This window comes from Microcebus murinus, chromosome 8, assembly GCF_040939455.1.
Source record: "Microcebus murinus isolate Inina chromosome 8, M.murinus_Inina_mat1.0, whole genome shotgun sequence".
Taxonomy (NCBI): domain Eukaryota; kingdom Metazoa; phylum Chordata; class Mammalia; order Primates; family Cheirogaleidae; genus Microcebus; species Microcebus murinus.
The window spans coordinates 74,506,215-74,529,096 of NC_134111.1; the positions used below are offsets into that span (position 1 = coordinate 74,506,215).

Genomic DNA, 22,882 nt, shown 5'->3' on the forward strand with positions numbered 1-22,882 from the left:
AGCACTGTAGATGTTTTAGGCTGGATGATTGTTTGGGGGGGAGGGTTGTGCAGTGATGAACGTTTAACAGCATCCCTGGCCTTTACCGACTGGATACCAGCAACATCACCTGGTTATGGTGGCCAAAAATGTCTCCAGAAATTGTCAAATGTCCCCTAAGAGGCAAAATCAGCCTGATTAAGTAGCATTGATCTGGCCTATCATATCGCAGAAAATTCTCTTATCTCTTTGAAGTAATTTTAAGATGCTTATTTTAAACTCTTCCAGATGTAGCTTCCTAGGATGTGAATTCTATCTACTCATTTTGTCTACTGTCATGGTGATTTTTATTTTTGTGCATAGTAATTTTTAAGCATGAGCTTACCTCCAGCACAGGTTATTCCTTGGATGTCTCATATGCCCTGGGTTGTGAAAGGGGGTCTTATAGGGTGGTTTTAAGTTGGTCTATGAAGACCTTATAGGCCTTCCCTAGTCTGATAGTCATTTTCATGTCAATTTCTTGGCTTGGACTTAAAAGAAACCTCAACAAGGAGTGATTATTTGGACTTTAGCCTTGTGTACTCTCCTTTCTCAAGTGCCCATTGCCTCTAGCCACAATTAACTGGCCCCAGCACCTCCCCAGCATCAAGCACACACTGATATTTTGCTGCATCTGAGTGGCCCTCGCTCTGCACGGCAATCTGTAGTTTCCTTTTGATATTTTCTCTCAGTGTGCCAGATGCTACCACTGAGTAATTTGGATTTTGCTGCCAAATGATACCCCATTAGCACAGAGGGAAGACAGCATGCCAGTGCTCTTGCCGGGTGTGCGTGACTGGCAGAAGGCAGCTATGGGTATAACGGTCGGAGGAAATGAAACAAGCAGATAATGTTTTTTAAAGCGATTATATAATTTTGTTAACTCTTGGTGGCATTGTCACATTGTGGATAATTATGATTACAAAAGTTGAGTGTTTTTAAAAAATAGGGAATTAAACATTTTATTTCTGGTGGTTCTGTTGGTTCTTTTTCAAGTATGTCTGGTGAATTTGTATAATATCTCATTTCTTATGATTGTGTTTAATGATTTTATTTTTGTGTTTATTTTATTCCTTCTAGTGTGTGTAAATGTTTTATGGTTTAACTTATAATTAACAACAATTGACCAAATTGTGACTTTTAGTGAGTAGAGTAGAAAAAGAACTTGACCTTCTTTTCATGGAAACTGGTAGTTAGATCAAAGCACCATTGCCATGTGAGTAGAGAATATATTTTGGCTTGCCAGGACACACAAAATTAGTATTTATCTTTCAGATGAAAAAAATTAAAGTAGTCTGAATACCAGTTTTTCCACTTTCATTGGGTAATCATTTTAGGAAATTTCATTTCTCCAGTTATTCACAAATAGCCTTATTTAAGCAAAGGTTGGATGAATGAATGGGCATAGAATTGGCATGGCCACACCAATACTTATTAGTAAGTGTACATTAGGGAAAACATCTACTTTTGGTATGAGCTTATTACCTATTTAGATTGGTTTTGGGAAGGCCAGTGTGAAAGGTATAAATGATCTATTTTAAAATAAAATACTTAAAAAATTGTAAATATGAAATTTAAAATAAATATAACTTTACTAAAGGTATTTAATTACTTTAAATGGAAGCTGATTATTTTCAGACACTAAAGAACTCATGGGGAACTCTGGAACTCCAGGAAAACTATGCTTCTAAGAAACTGTTTTATTTTTTCTTTGCTTTGATAATAAGAACTATTTAACCTCCCATGTATCCCTTTTTGCTTTGACTGCCAGGAAGCTCAGGGACAAATTTATAGTATACTAAAATCTGTTTGGGCCCTTTTAGCCTATATATTTGCATTGTACTCTCTATCCTCCAACCCCATTACAAGTTTCTAACCTAATTTTTTCCCCTTGTTCTCATATAAAATTTTTCTATTTGTGTGTTTTACGGTAAAATGCCCCAAATCTTTTGTAGGCTGATACTGTACATAATTACATAAGATAAATTGAGTGCTCCTTTCACTAAATATAGCTAGAAAATATATAAATATACTCGTACATTAATACCAAGCAACTATTAGTAACTTATAGTTGAGTTGTGTTTCCAATTATTATTATTTTTATCCAATTATTTTTTGATAAGATTAGGTTTTAACCTGAAATGTTTGTAGGGACACATAAAGTACTGGCCCAGTACATACGGACTGATTTAACATAAATTATAGCTATAAAACTTAAGAGTAGACAATGACTGCCACTTGCATCTAAAATTTTGAAAGCAAATATGTTGAGTTCCAATGGAAGAAATTAAGAACACACCCATGGCTTGAACACCTCACCATTTACTCAAGTTCCACTCAAGCCCCACCCTATGAGTGAGACATTGCCTCAATTCTTCTGTCTCACTTCCTTTCTTCCACTGAGACCGTCAGGAATGCTGCTGGCAATTGCTGCCATGTAACAGGGTATTGAGAGTTGGGGGGCTCAGGGTCTGAAGACCTGGTCAAAGCTTGACAAAGCCTTTGTTCATGTGGTGGCAAGTCCTGTGAGCACTCAGGATGAAGTTGTGCAAAGGGCTTGGGGCACTGAGGAGATGGCATCAGAGGCTTCTGCTCACAGGTGTGAGTGAGGGACTGTGAAGCAGGAGAGCAGCTGGAAAACTGGGGTGGCATAGGGACAGAAACCCCTTTTCTCCGTTATTTACAGTACATTGCAGAGAGGGTCCCTTTGTTCCAGCCCACGTGGGTGAGGTCACTGACAGTGGAGTTTCACTGATCTAATCAGCATGTCTCGTCACTGGGCTTTTCCATCTTCCTCCCACTAAGGTCATTTATCGTGACTTTAGTCATTAACCTCCCCCATTGTGATTTTCCCTTTACCGTGCTTTCCATTATGATGAATTGTGAAAAGGCATACAGGGTTTTTTGGAGATAATTTTGTCTCTGGTTTCATTTCCTTTAAAAAGTAGGTTTTTCTCTGTTTTTCTTGGTTTTTTAATTAGTCTTGGTTTTTGGCTTTGCCCACTGAGGATCCCTTTCTGTAGACTTAACGATAGGAACTGAATCTACTAGGTTAGGGAGATCAGCAAGAAAAGAAGTTCTCCCACTTTGCCTAAGAGGAGTTTTTTTAAAAAATTACCTTTTGACCACAGCACTGCTTCATTGGAAAGGATTCTGAGAGAAATGAAGAAAGCCTCCAGAAATGAAATTGACAGCCTCATGGCCTTTTGTTGACTGGCTCCAAGCTGTGCTGCTCCACTGCCTTGAAATGACACTGTGTGCAGTGTCTGCTGAGGTTATCCATCAGGTGGAAGAGGCGCTCGACACGGACGAAAAGGAGATGCTTCTTTTTTTGTGCCGGGACGTTGCTACAGATGTGGTTCAGCCGAATGTCAGGGAGCTTCTGGATATTTTAAGTGAGAGAGGTAAGCTGTCTGCTGAGGGCTTGGCCGAGCTGCTCTACAGAGTGAGGCGCTTTGACCTGCTCAAGCGGATCTTGAAGATGGACAGAACGGCTGTGGAGACGCTCCTGCACATGCACCCGCACCTTATTTCAGACTATAGGTAATTCATCAGCTCTTCCCAGGGCTGGACTGCAGGGAGGGCGGGAAGGGTCTAGACTTTACTGGGTGATAGAAAGGAGGGTGACGAGCAGAGCAGCCACATAACTCTCCCACTGACCCAGCGGCCGTGTGATGTCACTTCCTGCCTTTGAATTCTTAAAACATGCTTCCTTAAAGGAATTAGGATCATATGAATGCAGAAGGGACAGATGGTGTGTGTTTGCCTGAAGGATAGAATGATGAGAAATGAAGATAGATAGGAACAGCTAAGAGGTAGTAATTCTTGCCAGCCTCTGACAGCCTGATGTCTGCAGTGGCGCTTGCTAGCTGGTTTTCTGTGGTGTTAAGTCTCTGACAACTTCCTGTACTGAGAAAGGAAATAACAAGTGAAGTGGGTCACGTAATCTTCCTGTTATTGTAGAATTCCATCATCTCTTCGGAATCCCCGTCCGTCCTTCCCCTGCCTAGGAAGTTCATCAGGGTGGGCTCCCTTCCTGTGGCTCCTGCCCTCAGAGGATTGGGGGAGTCCAAACCGAACATCTATTCTATTAACCACCTCTAAGCCTCCTTTGGTTCAAAAAGGGAATGGCCACTGGAGCCCCCCATTAGTTCAGACAGCCTTTGAGTTGTTCCTTCTCCTAGTCACATGGTACTTAGAGGTTGAAAGGGCCACAGAAGCCACTGGAAAGGTTTAGTTTCTGGGGAAAGGAAGAGAACTTGTAGCGTTATATTGTTGTTTCCTTTTTCTCCAGACCACTACTAGCCTTTTTTTTTTTAAGACAGAGTCTTGCTCTGTTGCCCAGGCTGGAGTGCTGTGGCGTCAGCTTAGCTCACAGCAGCCTCAAACTCCTGGGCTTAAGCAATCCTTCTGCTTCAGCCTCCCAAGTAGCTGGGATTATAGGCATGCGCCACCATGCCTGGCTAATAAATATATATATATATATTTAGTTGTCCAGCTAATTTCTTTCTATTTTTCTTTTTTTTTTTAGTAAAGACGGGGTCTCGCTCTTGCTCAGGCTGGTCTCGAACTCCTGACCTTGAGCAATCTTCCCACCTCAGCCTCCTAGATAGGATTACAGGCGTGAGCCACCACACCCGGCCACTGCTAGCTTTTTGATATAGCAAATGTGTATCTGAGATGATGTATATTATTAAGAACAATACTAAAGAGAGCTGAAAGCAATGTGGGCTTTGGAAAGGACATGAGGCTTGAAGTTGGAAGGCCTGTTCCAACCCTCAGACCTACCAGTTGTGGATCATGCAGGCTGGGCCAATCACTAACATTGGATGGACCTTTGTTTTCCTCCTTGTAAAGCGAAGGATAATAATACCCAACTTCACAAGGTGGTTGTGAGCATCAGTTGTGATAATTTACTACATGGAGTACTTTTTAAAACTGCGAAGCACTCCACAGATGCAAGGGATGATTATTGTTGTTATTGTTGATCATCTTCCACCTATCCAACCATCAGTTATGATGTCAGTCATCTTCTTCAGACTCTTTGGGAGACACTGACTGGGTTTCCTTGCATGGGTTAGAGCACTCTCTCCATTTCTCGTTTCCTTGCTATGGTGAATGGAGATTATTCTTCAGGCCTCTGGGAAAAGAGACTGGGCAGTGAAAGGGGAGTGCTAGATTTATTCATCTGGTGAGTGGGCTACATCGTGTATTGGCATGTGTTTCAGTAAGCTCAAGGGCAAAATGAATAAATAATCTCCCATCCTAAAAAATCTGAGAGTCTAACTGGGAAAATGACCTTGATGACAATGACATAGTAATAATGTGAACCATGAGGTGTCCTAGGAACCCTGATCAAGTGCAATGGTTGGTTGGTCCTCAAAGTGTATTTCCTTTAAACATAAATAAATAAAAAGTGTGGTGGTAGCTCCAGCTGGAGCACAGATGAGTGAGTCAGGAGGAGCTTTCTAGACAAAGACATCTAAAATCAAACTCCCCATGATCCAGACACCTGCACCCTTTAAATTCAGAAGTGGGCCAGGATCCTGCAGGTGTTACTTTCCTTTAGTATCTTACAACTCAACATATGGTCCCTGGATCAGCACCTGTGAGCTTCTCAAGGCCGCTTTCACAAGGCTGCTTTGACAGGCCACTTTGAATACTATTTCTGTCTTTTATGTTAGTCATTTGGGTTCTTATCTCATTTCGCTGTAACTTCATGGGGAACTAGGGGATTCTTTAGGGAAGTTTCCATTCTCTTCAGTTATCAGAAGCTGTTAGTTGGCAAGGGAGATACTATCGCCTATTGAAAACGGAAGAAAGGATGAATTTCCTTTTTGAGTCCCCTTGAGATCTCTTCCTGGGGTGATCTAAGCTTTCTGTTTTATGGGAGAGGGATGCATTCACATGGAGGGCAAGAACTGGTGGTTTTTTTCTTGTTTTCTTTCTTTTTTTTCTTTTTTATAGCAGCTCCTTGGCAGAAAAGAATTAGTGTTTTTTTTTTGGAGACAAGTCTCGCTCTTTTGCCCAGGCTAGAGTGCTGTGGCGTCAGCCTAGCTCACAGCAACCTCAAACTCCTGGGCTCAAGCAATCCTTCTGCCTCAGCCTCCCAAGTAGCTGGGACTACAGGCCTGTGCCACCATGCCCAACTAATTTTTTCTATATATTTTTAGTTGTCCAGCAAATTTCTTTCTATTTTTTTTTTTAGTAGAGACAGGGTCTCCCTCTTGCTCAGGCTGGTCTTGAACTCCTGATCTTGAGCTTCTCCCGCCTCAGCCTCCCAGAGTGCTAGGATTAGAGGCGTGAGCCACCATGCCCAGCCAAGAAATTAGTCTTTTAACCAATTTTTGGTATAGGAGAGGCATGGGCTCTTGGAGTTCTCATTAGGACAAGAGTCTACATTAACTAAAGAAACTTATCTGATTTATAGGGTGCTGATGGCAGAGATTGGTGAGGACTTGGATAAATCGGATGTGTCTTCTTTAATTTTCCTCATGAAGGATTACACAGGCCGAGGCAAGACATCCAAAGACAAGGTAAGTTTTCTTTTTCTTGGTTCATGTCTCCAAGAGCCTATCAGAAGTTGCTCCTTACGGTGTGGAGAGAGGGAAGCAGGCAGTCAGACATCTGTTGTAATTTTTTGATAATAACATTGGTGGGAAGAGAATTGGTTTATGAATTAAGAAGAAACAGGATATTGTCTGGTGTTGCCTTGGGTGTTTCTTTCATTCTTGGATTTTATCCTTATTTCTGTGAAAGCCATAGGTCTGGCATATGTATGTATCAGTTTCTCTTCCTGGTTTGACAGACTGTGGGGTTGGGGTAGGAAGTCCCATCTGCATGTGCTGAGCAGAGACAGGTAGGAAGTGCTAGTCCATGCTTTCCTGCTGTCATCTGCTTCTCCTCAGCTAGCTCAATTGAGGTCATTGTGGGGTTATTAGGTTGCATGTGGAGGTGGGGTAGGGGAAGATCCTTGTGACTGATGTGTCTGGGGTTGAAAAGGTGAAGATCTCAGGGACGCTGTGATTGCTAGAAGAGTATTTAAATTCCAGTTGGCCCTATATGATACTGCTGACCTAAGGAAGGTCAAGAAATGTTTGGGTCTCTAGTATATGGCAGTAGGTCCTCAAAGTGGTTGGCCTGCCTCTAAGGCAGCGGTCCTCAACCTTTTTGGCACCAGGGACCAGTTTCATGGAAGACAATTTTTCCACAGATCTGGAGTTTGGGGGTTGGAGGGAGCTCAGGAGCTTATGTGGTGACGTAAGCAGTGATGGGAAGCAGCTGCCGCTCACCTCCTGCTGTGCAGCCTGCTTCCTAACAAGCCATGGACCAGGCAGTTCTAAGGACTCTGGTATATCATTGCTTGAGAATTTCCTCATGTTCCTAAATGATTATAGTTTCATTTCTGAAATCTGAAAATATAGGGTGACTGTATGTTCCTACCATCAAATGCAAAATGAGAGGGAAAATACAAAATAGAACTCCTTTCTCCTAATTTTCTCTCAGTCATTTATGTATAGTTAATTATGATTATTATTTTTAAAAATAAAGATAGCACATCAATAATCAAATGTTGGTGGCTCATGCTTCTAATCCTAGCACTCTGGGAGGCCAAGGTGGGAGGATCACTTGAGACCAGGAGTTCAAGACCAGCCTGGGCAAGAGTGAGACCCTGTATCTACTAAAAATAGCAAAATTAGCCAAGCATTGTGGCATGTGCCTATATTCCCAGCTACTCAGGAGGCTGAGGCAGGAGGATGGCTTGAGTCCAAGAGTTTGAGGCTGTAGTGAGCTATAGTGATCCCACGTACTCTACCTGGGGTGACAGAGTAAGACTCTGTCTCAAAAAAAAAATAACCAAAACAAAATGTTAAAGGCAAAGGAAATAAAACCAAAAGCAATGCTGCTTCTGAAGTACAGTTCTTTCGCAATCCCTGTGGCCCAAAGTAAATGAATGCCAAAATACTGAAACCTTGTAATTTCACCCCTGAGTCAGAATGAGTTGGAATGTCCAGCATTGATTCAAAAATTTTAGGAACTTTAAAACTCTATGACTGAGATTTTTCTCATAAAACCTTTTCACCAGCCACCTTTTCTCTCCCTTTTTCAGGGACACTCTTAGACTTTTTCAGTATAACACCAGGCTGGCCTTTCTGGAGAGAATGAATTCAGGAGGCTTTATTTTTAGGCTTGCTCTTTCACGGTCCTCCTTGGTGACATAACATGGCACATCCCCAACCCAGGAAGTCGATGACCACCCCCTCTGTTCTGAGTCACATTCAGGAGTCTAATCTTCTCATGTCAGAGATGTCTGGTTTAGGGTCACTGAAGGCTATTGAGAGGGCTCACTTTGTCACATTCTCTTGCTGTTGCAAGTCACATGGCCTGGGGTTTGCATTTGGGGGCGTATTAGTCAGCTCTACTGACATTTGTTTCTTGTTGGTGGCTCTTTTAGAGTTTCTTGGATCTTGTGGTTGAATTGGAGAAACTAAATCTGGTTGCTCCAGATCAATTGGACTTACTAGAAAAATGCCTAAAGAACATTCACAGAATAGACCTGAAGACAAAAATCCAGAAGTACAAGCAGTCTGGTAAGAATTTTGGCCTCTCAGTAGTCTAAAGCAAGTAGCCTGTGCACAGTACGTGTGGTTGGTTGGGATTCATTTGTTGGATAAGTGGATGGAGCAGAATCTGAATGGCCATAGTTCCCTCTAGCCTGTGGCTAGAGATCATATCCCTTTATATTCTTTGTATCCTAGATCTGCTGACTCCATAGCCCTTGTTCATGACTTCTGCAAAATGCTGCCAAGCAGTTCTTAACCTCTGACATTCAAGGAAGAACTTGCACCGCCATTTTCTGCACAAGCTGGCAGAACTGTGGACATTCAGGGCTTTTGAGCATATGCTGAGCCCTACTTACTGCCTGGATTTAGTGTTTGGACTGACAGCTACCACCCAACTCTGGATAATGTCACTAGGGTCCCAGAGCAGACCTGAGTGTGTCCCCAGTTTCACAAAACCACCTCATGGAAAAGGGCACCTTCAATTTCTCCCTTGATAAAGGGGATCAGACTCACTGGCCTTCTCCCCTAAATCCCCCAGCCCCCACTGTTTTTGAGCCTCAGCCTCAACATTGGCTCTGTTGACAGTTCCTTGCCACCACAGTGTCACAGTCTAAAGGGCACGGCTGAAACCCACTGACCTACAGAGCACTCCGCCACCCCCACACACTCTACGTGACTGATCTAAGATTAAGAACAGGAGTAGCATTTTGAGTCCATTCTTAATGATGGCTGGTAGAAGAGTCATCTGATGTGATATTTTGAATTCCATAAGGTGGCTGGAAAGTTTAGGGTAGTTTCGAAGTTGGCAATTGACCTGGGACTGAGCCATTGTTGAAGATTTATTTGATAACAATATAAATCTTAACTCAGCACTTCTCTTCTGCTTTTATAGCTCAAGAAGCAGGGACAAGTTATAAGAATGCTCGCCAAGGGTCTTTCACAAACTTGAGTCTCAAGGATCCTCCCTATAACTGCAGGGTGAGTCTGAAGCAAATGTGTGGAATCCCAGCGTGAAACAGTCTCAGAGCTTTGATAAAAGAAAATACGTATTTTCACAGCTATGTGTACTTAATATATGAAAAAATTACAGAAATTGCATTTGTTTTAAAAATATGTATAACTTCTTATAATTACAAAGCTAATACATGTTCATTGATCTATATGAAGACTACAAAGAAGTACAAAAGGAGGAAAATAAATCACCTATATGGCACCACCCCCAAAGTGCCACTTTTGGTGTATTTCCTTATAGGCTATTTTCCATGTGTGTTTGCATGTGTGTCTATGTATACAGTTGAGCATTTTTTCATTTGTTCCTTTTAAAATGAAAATAGATAGGACATGCCTAGCTAAAATTCAAAATGTATTAAAAGTGGTTTTTTAAAAAAAGTATGTTTTCTTCCAACTTTTATAATACTGACCCCCCCCATTTTCTTTCTCCAGAAGCAGCTGTTATTAACTAGTTCCTTCTGTAAATGTCCAGAGATGCACATGTAATATTTCATTTTGTTTTCCTCTCTTGTACAAATGATAGGACATTGTGTCCATTGTCCTGATCTGAAAATTCTTATAAGTTATTCCTTATGATTAATAAGGAACTACCTCTATTTAATCATTATTTTTAATCATTATACATGATTCTGTTTTCCAGTTGTATAATGTGTTTAGCCCTTTCTTGTTAATGTACATTTAGATTGTTTCCAATCTTTTGTTAACACAATATATCAAATAAATATCCTTATACTTACTTCTGTGCATTTGCCTTTTTACTGGGCTAATTTTAATGATTTCAGCAAAAGTTTTTTTGTTATTTAATGATGACATGAAAGATTTTTTTGTTGTTCATGAACATAAATATCACATAGTCACTTATGGGTGTTTTGTTAGTAGTAGGTGAAACAAGATATCATCAGAATTGTTCTTTGGTTAATCTTTTATCTTGAGATGTTAAATCTTGGTGTAATCTTACCCTCACCCTCATATAAAGGTACGTGGAGTTGTAGTGAGGATTTAGATCAGAGTTCAAATTTTATGGTTAAGTTATAAATACTTTCATGAAAGTATGTAATGAAAACATTAACTACTCCTATAGTATATAGATAGTTTCATGGAAAATAGGAGCTGTAAGAGATACCACTGAGCAATAGAATTTTGAGCTAAAATGGATGTTAAGAATTACATTGTACAGTCCCCTCACTGAACAAAATAAGGAAACTTAGGCCTAAAGAACATTAAGTACTTGTCTACCTCTAAAAACTGGCAGAGCTGGGCACAGTCCATGTTCTTTCCACTACACCATGATATATCTAATAAACTATTTACTAGTCATGCCATAGCTTAGATGTCTCTTTCATTTTTTAAAAAACCGAATATACTTCCCTTTTGTCCTTCTGAGTCTCTATACCAAATCATGAGACAAAGTAGATTTAGGATTCGAGTCCAGATTTTCTGAGATTTCTCTGCTATTGTCTAATATAAATTATACTGTTATTCTTAGTTAAAAACCTGCCATATTTCTATTATTATGTTTTTATTTTTTAAATGAAGGTAAGCATATTCATTGTCATGTAGCCTATTGGGAACTCATATGATTTATGTATCAATCTCCTTAAATTTACTATATTTAATATGTGATCCTGATCATTCATTCATTCACTAGCAGGCACTATGGCATATGAATTTGGTGACTTTCTTACAGGATTTAGTAGCTGAATACCTAGATATTAACTCATAGAAGGCTGCAGAAGTGGGCCGAGCAGAGTGGCTTGTGCCTCTAGTCCTAACACTCTTGGAGACAGAGCTCAGAAGCTGGAGACCAGCCTGAGCAAGAGCAAGACCCTGTCTTTACAAAAAATAGAAAAAATTAGCTAGGTGTGGTGGTGCACACCTTTAGTCCCAGCTACTCATGAGGCTGAGGCAGTAGGATCGCTTGAGCCCCGGAGTTTGAGGTTGCAGTGAGCTATGATGATGCCACTGCACTCTAGCTGGGGCTACAAAGTGAGACTGTCTCAAAAAAAAAAAAAAAGGCTGCAGAAGTGCTTCAGAAATTACAGTTGCATTAAATGATACAGGATACCAAGATGTTATAGAATAAAAAAGTTGTATGACTGCAATATAATGCTTTTAAAATCCAGCTTTGATTTGAAGTTATCTATCTCTAATAATACATAAAAGTGAATATACATCCATGTAGGGGACCACTTTCTATCTGTTATCATTAGCTTCTGGCTAAGTCACTGATTATTAGTGAAAAAAGCAACTTATATGTTTTTCTAATTAAGAAAAAAGTAAATTATATGTTTTTCTTTAAGTTTTTACACAGACTCAGCCAAAGACACAGCTTAACGGATAGTGTACTTCTCTCTTTTGGCTAGGATAGCTTCAGAAGAGCACTGTCCTTTGAAAGCAGAGCATATCAGATGGTTGACAGTATGTGGTATGTGTACCTTATACAGGACCTGTCATCTGAGAAGAGAAAGGGTCGGTTCAATCTTACATTCTCTGATTAATCTCACTCTAGCTCTCAGAAGTAGTATATAAAGAATTCTTGATTATCAAGAACCAGGCCCACATGTGGCTTATGTGTAGCTAGGCAATTATAGAAAAGCAATAACTAGACATTTATTATATGCTTCCATGTGCTCAGTGCTGTGCTGAGTGCTTCGTGTACATTTAAAAAATCTATAAGGTAAGTACTATTACCAGCCTCATTTTTCAGATGAAGAAACAGAGAAAGGTTAAATAACTTGCTCAAGGTTACAAAGCTAGTAAGCAGCAGAGGATTCATAGTCAGGTTTGCCTGGCCTAGAACTCCCACTCTTAACCGTACTGTACTGTGTTAGAGGAACAAGTTGAATGTCAATCTCATGTTCTCACAGCTTATTCTAAGTTGGAGCTATACTAGTTACTATACTATACTATAACATCTGGTTTTATTGAGCTGTTTTGAAATATCCTAACATGCCAGTTTAACATATTTATACTTTCCTTATATTTTCACTTTTTAAAAGAAGAATTGCCATGTTCTTTGGCAATATAATGTGGGATTTATGGGGTTAACAGCTCCTGCTATTCTTTTTGAGGTATTTAACTGTGAAGGTGATATTTTTATTTTTTCCTGGGTAAGAATCCTATTGAGATATTTAAAGAGGTGTAATATATAGTGTACCTCTGAAAAGACTAACAGGGAGTGTGACCTTATTTTTTATATTTAAAGCTCCAGAATGGGAGAAGTAAAGAACAAAGACTTGTGGAACAACATGGCATTCAAAGTAAGATCAACTTTTCTTTATATTCATTCTTTATAAATACTTGTTAATTCAAGTACAAAATGGTGCATTTTTAGAGTTGGCCATTTCCTTTGTCTACCTATTCTAAATAAGCTCTTAAAATAAAAAGAAGTTAAAATGTTAAGATGTATTTGTTGGCATTAACTTATTTAAGTTCAAACACCATCTTATTCCATCAGCTTCATCCTCTTGGCTACATTTTTAAGGGATGTGACATTTATACCTGAAATGGAGCTATACCTAGGCCATGTTAACCTTTATTCCAGTCATGATAATGAACCATTGTAAACCAAATAGTTAAGAGGCAGGAAGAAGAAGCATTCAATAGCTTTACAAATGGGTATTATAGCTCATTTAATAAATCTGGATACTCTATAGATGATATCCCCTCTCCCCTAAAAAAAAAAGAAAAAATACAATTAAAAAACCTGATCATCTCATCCTGGATGATCTCTGCCTTCTTTATTAAAACATCAGCAGTTGATCCCATCACATCACTTTTACAAAGTTCATTTGTTTTTCTTGTCTTGAGTCCTCCTGTAAGTGAGCGCTGAGACTCAGTCTCGCATGGCTGAAGCGGATGGTTGTGCTTCAGAACCAGGAAGCCAGGATTGGTGGACTGCCATGGAGGGCTTCAGGCTTATCCCAGGGGCTTGGAATTTGTCCTGTGTACAGTAGGGGATCATGGATGTTTTGAATAGGGCAGTGGCCTTGTTTGTGTGGCAGGCCCTTTGCTGATGTCTTATGGCTCAGCCTGTATGCTGTCTTTACTTTAGGCTCATCTACATTTGCCAGGTTCACTGTCCTATGTCTTGACATTGACATTTTATTTTATGATCTCTCAGTATCACGGGACTATGAAAACATGGCCACCTGTTCTATAACTAGCAAACACACATAAGCTTTCCCTTTCAAAGGCTGTTTGCTTTAGGTGTTGACAACAGGTTCAGCACACATAAAAAAGCTATCAATATTGTTAGGAGGTGAGGTTATTAGATTCTCCCTACTGGATTAAAAATCCATCAGCCACCTGGTCCTCACTTTAAACAGCTTTTCTACATAGCCCTTGTATAGCACAGGGACTGCATTATCTTATCAGTCAGGTTCTTCAGTACAAGATTGGAACCTTGGGGTGAGTATAGCTGGGGAAAGAAAAGATAGTTGAAGAACATAGAGGAAGAGAATAGTTGTGATAGAAGCTCAGCCAGTGTGGGGGTGGACTTCATTCTCCTTCAGCTTTGTAAATGATTTCTCTCTCCCATTCTCCAGGGGAACCGGTGAAGATATCCATTCAGGAATCGGGAGCTTTTTTTCCTCAGGTACAGAATAAATGATCTGATTTGGTATTGTATTATATGCACAGTACATATAGAGAACACTAATTTCTTTAAAAAAATACCTGTCGCCCGGGCGCAGTGGCTCACGCCTGTAATCCTAGCACTCTGGGAGGCCGAGGCGGGTGGATCGCTCAAGGTCAGGAGTTCGAAACCAGCCTGAGCAAGATTGAGACCCCGTCTCTACTATAAATAGAAAGAAATTAATTGGCCAACTAATATATATAGAAAAAATTAGCCGAGCATGGTGGCGCATGCCTGTAGTCCCAGCTATGTGGGAGGCTGAGGCAGTAGGATCACTTGAGCCCAGGAGTTTGAAGTTGCTGTGAGCTAGGCTGATGCCACGGCACTCACTCTAGCCTGGACAACAAAGCAAGACTCTGTCTCAAAAAAATAAATAGATAAAAAATATAATATTTTTTTAAGAATTCTTTGCAACAATGGGATGTGGAGAGTGTTGTTCTTCTGAGAACTCATTTAAGAGGGAACTCTGGATGTAGCAAACAGAAAGATGTTAGCGTGGATTGCCTTCTTGAACTTTGGAATACAGCCTAATTCCAAAGTGACATCTCGTCTCAGCTGAGTGACTGCTGCTCATAGAAGCAGGCAGTGACACCTCACTGAACTTTCATTTGTTCTAGCCTCTTCTCTGTAAGCAGAGGCAATAGAAGGACTCCTTTTGCACTGGTTTGGAAAAGTATCACTTATAAACCTTCAGGTTACTGTGGAGACTTAGGATCTGTCTTTTCTCTCGGTTTCAAATTCTTTTATTCTGCTAAGTGAAGACATTGGAAAAGAGGCTGCAATTTTCATTACAATTAAATGAAAACTGAAATATCTTGTCTTAAGCACATTACCTTAATAAGGAAAAAATTGATATTAGTGTGAACTGTCAGCTGTGATGGGAAACTTTAGGCTGTGTCTGTTGAGTGAGTCATCTGCCCAAGGGATGCTTATTGAGGAAACAAAACAGAAGAGACAGCATGGATGGGACCTTATAGGAACCAGAGCAGTATCTGGAGTCTTTAACAATTCCTGCCTTTCTTTCTAGCGCATACCTGAAGAGAGATACAGGATGCAGAGCAAGCCCCTAGGAGTCTGCCTGATCATCGATTGCATTGGCAATGATGCAGGTAGGTGTGGAAGCTTCGGATTAACTGGTGCCCCACAGTGCAATCCTGTCAGGCGAGTAGTCTCCATCGGAGCGATCGGCACTGGCTGCTGTAATAAACCACTGTGAGAATCTGTGGTTCAACACGGCAGAGGCTTGTTTCTCACTCATGTCACAGTCTAGTGTAGATTGGGCCAGGGGAGCTTTGTGCCCTATGGTCATTCAGTGGCTCCATTATCTTCTGAGGTCTTAAGAGTTTTCTGTAGGGTCCTCTGCATCTGGCTAGTGGATGGGGGTGGGGAGAGTGTGTGAAGCATCTCATAAGAGTTTTTAGGGACCAGGCCCGAAAGTGATGTGCATCGTTTCCTCCCCATCCCATGGGTCAGAGCTCGGTCATGTGGCCGGCCCCACCTAAATGTAGTAGACACAGAGAAATTTGTCTAGCTGTGCATCATCAGGAGGAAAATGAAATGGATTTGGGGAACATATAGCATTGTCTGTGGCATACTTTGTGAAAGTTGGTGAGCTTTAGCCTCCCTTTCTGTCTTGGATTCTGTGGTGGGGAGAGGTCCTGGGATCCAGAGGGACACTATAGTAATGAAAGGCATTCTGGTGTCAAATATTATCAGGTGCCCCACCATTTCACCTTAGATAGACCACAGAAAAGTTAAAAATATGATAAATGTGGGGAAAGTTAAAATTATGATAAATGTGAGTTCACATAGAGAGCCCTGGCCATTGTCCTAACAATGTGCCACTTAGTTCTGCTGCCCTTTGCTCTGGGTGTTGGCCTGAGTCTGATCCACCTGTGTGTCACTATCTTTTTTTTCTGCATTGACTCTTGCCCAGTTGTTGGATGCCTGACTCAAACTGAATCACCGGTGATGCATCAAAAGACAATGGGAAGAGCCTAGATAAGTGGAACAACACTCTGTTTAATTATTTAATCTCTTCCTTGAGAGGACTGATCATTACATTGCCAATTTTACAGCTTAACATTCTCTTAGAATGAGTCAGAACTACCTTTTAGGCTCACTTACAATGTTACCATGGGCCGGGCGCGGTGGCTCACGCCTGTAATCCTAGCACTCTGGGTGGCCGAGGCGGGAGGATTGCTCGAGGTCAGGAGTTTGAAACCAGCCTGAGCAAGAGCGAGACCCCGTCTCTACTATAAATAGAAAAAAATTAATTGACCAGCTAATATATATAGAAAAAATTAGCCAGGCATGGTGGCACATGCCTGTAGTCCCAGCTACTCGGGAGGATGAGGCAGAAGGATTGTTTGAGCCCAGGAGTTCGAGGTTGCTGTGAGCTAGGCTGATGCCATGGCCCTCACTCTAGCCTGGGCAACAAAGCGAGACTCTGTCTGGAAAAAAAAAAAAAAAGAATGTTACCATGGGGAATTTTACGAGTAGAGAGTGTAAGAGGAGGTCAAATTAGCAAATATGAGACTAAATTTCCTAGGATTTCTCATGTCCTATTTTTGGTTAGATATGAGAAGCACTGTATCCTTAGCTATAGATAAGTGTCCTTTCCTTTTTAGCCATTAGTACCCATGAAAGAATGTGAAAATATTTTCTTAATGAGGCATTTCCAGTTTTAAAAGAGATTATGTAATTGTCCTCTACTTTTGGTTGTAGTCAGTTTTGTTTCATCAGTAGAAAAGTTCTCAACTGTACAAGTTGTATGTTTATCTGTTGTTTAAGAGAATCATTAAAGGAAAAGCTATGCCCTACTATGAATTGAGAAACTCAGATTTTTGTGGCTAAAACCCAGTGTCTCTGCTTGCTTTCCTGGCTGTGCTGTGAGCCTTTTGTGGGCAGGGACTGAATGCATATTTGTGGTTTTCTGCATTACAGGAGTATGGGCAGAGCTGAGCCCTTTAACACAACTGTGTGGGTTTGAATCATGGCTCTGCCAGGTTCTAGTTTGTGATCTGGGGCAACTTTCCTAGCCTCTTTAAGGCTCAGTTTTTCTTCTGTAAAGTGGGTTAATAGCAGGACCCTACCTCATAGGCTGGTTGGGCAGAGTGAGTGAGTTTATACTTGAAAAGAGCTTAGCACAGTGCTTGGTGTATGGTAAGCATGTACTAAATGCCAGCTAACATTACATTCTCATTTTGTTAATTTAATTTAATTTAATTTTTTTTTTTTTTTGAGACATAGGGTCTCGCTTTGTCACCCAGGCTCAAGTGCAATGGTGTGACTATAGCTCACTACAGCCTCAAACTCCTGGGCTCAAGCAGTCCTCCTGCTTCAGCCTCCTGAGTAGCTATGACTACAGGCATGCACCACCATGCCTGGCTAATGTTTAAAAAAATTTTTTATAGAGACAGAATTTCATTGTGTTGCTCAGGCTGGTTTCAAACTCCTGACCTCAAGTGATCCTCCCACCTCAGCCTCCCAAAGCACTGGGGTTACAGGTATGAGCCACTGTGCCCAGCCTGCCTATGTGTTTAATTTTAGTTACAAACCACTAAGCAAGACTTGCCATATTTTTGTGCGTGGTACATGGAACCTGATATCAGACGAGTGAGGGACCAGGGAACTGGGGGCCTGAGGCCTGCTGTGGGCCCAAGGCTGAGTGGGGCACATCCCCACAGGTGGTGGCAGGCTGGAGTGGAGGCCATAACCTGAGAGGGGGCAACTTCTTGGGGAAATTACCTAGGTGGAAAGCTGGGAAGACCACTCTTGCCAGTCATCATTCTGAATGGGCTTGACAGGGAAGGAGAATCTAAGTACAAAAGCTGGAGTGCAGGAGGGCAGGGACTTGATAAGAAAGGGTGGACTAGGAAGGTGGAATTACAGGTAGAGCCTGGGGCGTTGTGCCTTTGGCCTGAGGTGTGAGCAGGTACTATACTCTAGTGTGCTGGTGCTTGTTTCCTGCTCCATGGCTGCTGTGGGGCTGCTTGTGAGACCCAAGAATCAGAATAGTAGCTCCGGGCAGCAGGTCCTCCTGGTCCAGTATAGTCCTTCCAAGTTTAACATCTCAAAAATGAGTGCTGGACAGGAGCAGGTCTGGGCCATTAGATGTACCCCTTGATGCTCAACTGCTTTTGCCTGGAGAATCCGGGTTCTTTGACTCAAGTCCTCTCTGCCTTTGGGAACAAAACCAGTAACTGGGCTTGAGGCCACTTCTAAACCCTCCTGTTCTCAGGTGGCTCATCAACAGGTAAGAAACAAGATAGCACACTTTTACTCCCATTGTGGTGGTGGTTTTCATCAGCTGAGAGGTCGCAAATCCACTTGCCTGGATGAGACTCAGAGCGGCAGGAGAGCCTTAATTATTATGAAGCAGGAAGACACAGTCTCTCTACTCTCACCATCTCCGTGGGCCTCAAGCTCCTCATTTTCCCACTCCCCTCCTGGTGATTTCTCACTGAGGACTTGTGGCCTGAAATCCGGCTTTGGTGGAAAGTGGTTGCTTTACAGCAGCCTTCATTTCTTCTTTGCCCTCTAGTCAGCAGTAAGGGGCTCCTTCTAGAGTGGGGTTTCCTCTGTCTAATTCACTTTGCCATCTGGTTAACGTTGAACATTTGGGAGTAGTGCGGGAGTCAGATAATAAAGCAGGCGAGATAACCGCCAGCTGAAATAAGGGTTCTGAAAGAGAGGAACAGGAACGTGATAGGACTAATTTGGGTATGGTAGTGATCGGAGTATATAATTTATCAAAAATCTACTAGGTGCCAGGTACTTTGCTAATTGCTTTATATGGAGTCTCACTTAATCCTCACAATAATACTGTAAGATAGGTACTATTCTCTCCATTTTCAAGGTGAGCAAGCTGTAATCCCAGCACTTTGGGAGGCTGGGGCGGGATTGCTTGAGCTCAGGAGTTTGAGACCAGCCTGAACAAGTGAGAGACCATGTCTGTACTAAAAATAGAAAAATTAGCAGGGCGTGGGGACGTTTACCTGTAGTCCCAGTTACTCAGGAGGCTAAGGCAAGAGGATCTAAAAACAAACAAGCAAAAAGCACAAAATGTTAAAGGCAAAGGAAATAAAACCAAAAGCAATACTGTTTCTGAAGTTTCATTCTTTCACAATTCCTGTGGCCCAAAATAAGTGAATAGGAACATACTGAAACTTTGTAATTTCACCTCTCCTCTGAGTCAGAACAAGCTGGAATGTCCAGCATTGATTCAAATATTTTAGGAAATTTAGAACTGTATTACTTAGATTTTTCTCATAAAACCTTTGCATAAAGGTGAGCAAGCTGAGCTGTGAATGACCTTCTTGCCTCTTCTGGTACTGATGGAGCTGGATTTGAAAGCTGGACTCCAAAGCCAATGCTTTAAGCTCCTTTGCTTTATTATTTATTTTTTTATTTATGTTCTCTGAGACAAAGTCTCACTCTGTCTCCTGGGATAGAGTGCAGTGGCATTATTGTAGCTCACAGCAACCTCAAACTCCAGGACTCAAGCTATCCTCTTGCCTCAGCCTCCTGAGTAGCTGGAACTACAGGTGCGAGCCACCACGCCTGGCTAAGTTTTTGTTTCTATTTTTAATTGACTGGCTAACTTTTTTCTATTTTTAGTAGAGATGGGGGTCTCGCTCTTGCTCAGGCTGGTCTCAAACTCCTGACCTCAAGCGATCCTCCTGCCTCAGCCTCCCAAAGTGCTAGGATTACAGACGTGAGCCACTGCACCCAGCCAGCGCCTTTGTTTTCTATTTTTAGTAGAGATGGGGTCTTGTTCTTGCTCAGGCTGGTCCGGAACTCCTGAGCTCAAACGATCTGCCCCGCCTCTGGCCTCCCAGAGTGCTAGGATTACAGGCATGAGCAGCTCCTTTGTTTTAATGTAAATTCCCCGAAGGTGGGGGAGTTTGTCTTTCTCTTTTGCTATGTGTCTCCACTACCTGAAATAAGTCGTGGTACATAGGTGCTCAGTAAATATTTGTTGGGTGAAGGAATGAGAAAATAAGCTTCCTGGTGTCATTGTGTTTCTATTATAAAACCATTCCTTTTGGCTGGGCGCTGTGGCTCACGCCTGTAATCCTAGCACTCTGGGTGGCCGAGGCAGGTGGATTGTTTTGAGCTCAGGAGTTCAGGACCAGCCTGAGCAAGAGCGAGACCCTGTCTCTACTAAAAATAGAAAGAAATTAGCCCAACAACCAAAAACATATAGAAAAAATTAGCTGGGCGTGGTGTGAGCGAGGCTGATGCCACGGCACTCTAGCCTGGGCAACAGAGTGAGACTCTGTCTCAAAAAAAAAAAAAAAAAAAAAAAAAAACCAAAACAACCATTCCTTTTTATCTTTTGAGTTTAACAGACTCTCTTCTACCTATCTTTTCCTCTGTCCTCTAAAAACCAGACTTTTCTCCAAAGAGTATGCAAATCCCTCAAATATTTATAGTTTTACTTCTTCCTTCGTCTGATAAATGTTTGTTGAGCACCTACTATGTACACAGCACCATGCTTGGCCCTGTGTGAGGCAAATATTAAGTCAATGAGGCGGAATCTGGTCTCAGAGCCACATGGTGAACGATGACAAGGTTATTGTTTTGTGGCTCATTCTTGAGAAGAATCCTTATAGCGGTCAGTAATCCTTTCGAGGTAGAAATAATGCTTAGGTATTTGGGGCTAATTATCTTAGTTTGGTAGCATTAAAAAATAAGTCTTTGGTGTTGTGTCATCTGTGTCAGTGACCTAGCAAATCCAGATCTGTGCTAGGCCCCGATGGGCTGGCTAAGTGCCAGACGTTTGGCTGTTGTTAGGAACGTAGAAGCAAATGTCCCCCTGATAGACGGACTTTGGAGCTTGGCCTAAAACTCTGGCTGTTTTTTAGGCTCCTGAATAATAGATGGTGTTCGCAGATCTTAGGAGGAAGTATTTTTTCCCTCCTTTTCTAACCCTGTTCTTTCTGAAAAGCTTGAAAAATTTTCTGTACTTTTTAACCAGGCTGAGACTTAGATTTTTCTAGCAGACGCTGCAAATATCCTTTATAGATCTTGCGTAAGTAAACTCCCTATTCTGACAGGGCAATAGAAATGATGGAAGCCAGTAGAGGGAGTAGAGGCTTCAAGACTTGTGCTTGGCTGCTTCTGGGAATTGCCTGGCCTCTTTTACTGCTTTTCTTTTAATGGAATTGGCAGTGACCTGAATCAGTGGCATTTTCCTGTAGTAACATTCGTAGGAAAATCTCAGCAAGGGGAATTGGAGCAGCCACGGCGGCCTCTACACATGAGCTGTTAAGACAAGTGGTGTGTGACACCTGGGATGGTGGATGGGTGCTTCATTCAGATGGAGCAGCAACCACTTGCTTCTGACCAACTTGAATACCAAGGAAGTGGAGCTTTCCTTTCTTGCTCTCGTGGGATTAATCTACTATTAAAGATGGCTTCATCCTGGGGAAAAAGACCAGTAGTCTGTGATGAGGCAGTTTTTTTCAGATGAGACTAATTAGCCATTCATTTGAAAACCTAGCATCATCAATGAAACTTCCCTTTAAATCAAAGTCACTCAGAGGCTGTACTACATAGCAAAACCTTATTTTACAGATAGCATAAATCTAGTGTTTATATAAGAATTATAGGTCCACAAACCCTTATTGGACACCCTTGTATTTTATAATTTAGAAGTTTTTGAGAGTTTGGAAAGGTGACATGCTGTATATACTATAATTCATAAAACACTCCAGTGAGGTCTAGGGTAGCACCCCTTAATCAAATATCTACGTTAATATTTCTGTAGCAAAATGAATGGATATTCACACTAAATGGGATAAATAAAGACTGTAAGTGGCCCCTCATGAGTTCAGGAAAGTGTTGCCACAAAATGAGTTAGGGAAAAGAACTTAAGGTTTTCAGAGCTTTTGGGGTACTCAGCTTGGAGACAAGGGGTTGTAGATATGTGAACAAAGTACTTTTAGGCTGCCTGAGGTACTCCAAAAACCTCTCTTGACATACAATTGACAAGTTTATTATTGATACTATTTTCTCCTAAGTGAAGCTAGTCCAGGCCAGGCACAGTGGCTCCCACCTGTAATCTCAGCACTTTGGGAAGCTGAGGTGGGAGGATCATCGCTTGAGTCCAGGAGTTTGAGGTTGCTGTGAGTTATGATGACACCACTGCTGTCTAACCTGGGTGACAGAGTAAGACCCCATCTCAAAATAAAACAAAACAAAGCTAGTCCAGAAGGAGTTCCTAGTTATCATTTGTGCTTTATGAAGTAGTCTATAGTTTTGAGCATATGAGATGGTCCAGTGAAACCCCCTGACTGGCCTAACTAAACAGAGGGAAGTCGGGTTTATTCAGGCTGCCCACCGCCCACCTCTGGCTTATTCTTCTCTCTGTGCCTTTGTTCACCAGCACTCCCCCCACCCCCCCAGGGTGCCTTTCCTTTTCCCTGTTCTTTTGGGCCCTAGTTTAAGTTATACCTTTGCTACAGTCCTCTCTCCAGTGTCTCAGACCATCTTCCCTTCTCTGACCACCTATTTCTCCTAGAATCCAACTGTTTTATGCACATTTATGAGCTTTTCTTTCACAACAAGATTATAAGCTCCTTGAAGAACAGAAACTACACTGTATACTTGTTCCGTATCCCCTTGTTGCAATATTTCTGTAAGG

The 22,882-nt window shown here is 41.6% G+C and overlaps 1 protein-coding gene across 9 annotated transcripts in view; it reads left to right on the forward strand.

Annotated features, from left to right (window-relative positions):
* The window catches only part of CFLAR (CASP8 and FADD like apoptosis regulator), a 48,490-nt gene that overhangs the window by 15,925 nt on the left and 9,683 nt on the right, over window positions 1–22,882 (forward strand). For 5 of the 9 annotated variants that reach the window (XM_012739029.3, XM_012739030.3, XM_076005795.1 and 2 more), the window contains 7 exons: window positions 3,150–3,561; window positions 6,449–6,554; window positions 8,474–8,609; window positions 9,475–9,560; window positions 12,799–12,853; window positions 14,141–14,190; window positions 15,257–15,338. In XM_012739029.3, the coding sequence (XP_012594483.2) occupies window positions 3,200–3,561; window positions 6,449–6,554; window positions 8,474–8,609; window positions 9,475–9,560; window positions 12,799–12,853; window positions 14,141–14,190; window positions 15,257–15,338 (877 nt within the window). In that variant the 5' untranslated portion in view covers window positions 3,150–3,199. The remainder of the gene's footprint in view (window positions 1–3,149; window positions 3,562–6,448; window positions 6,555–8,473; window positions 8,610–9,474; window positions 9,561–12,798; window positions 12,854–14,140; window positions 14,191–15,256; window positions 15,339–22,882) is intronic. The other 4 variants (XM_012739034.3, XM_076005796.1, XM_012739035.3 and 1 more) reach the window with 1 other exon arrangement.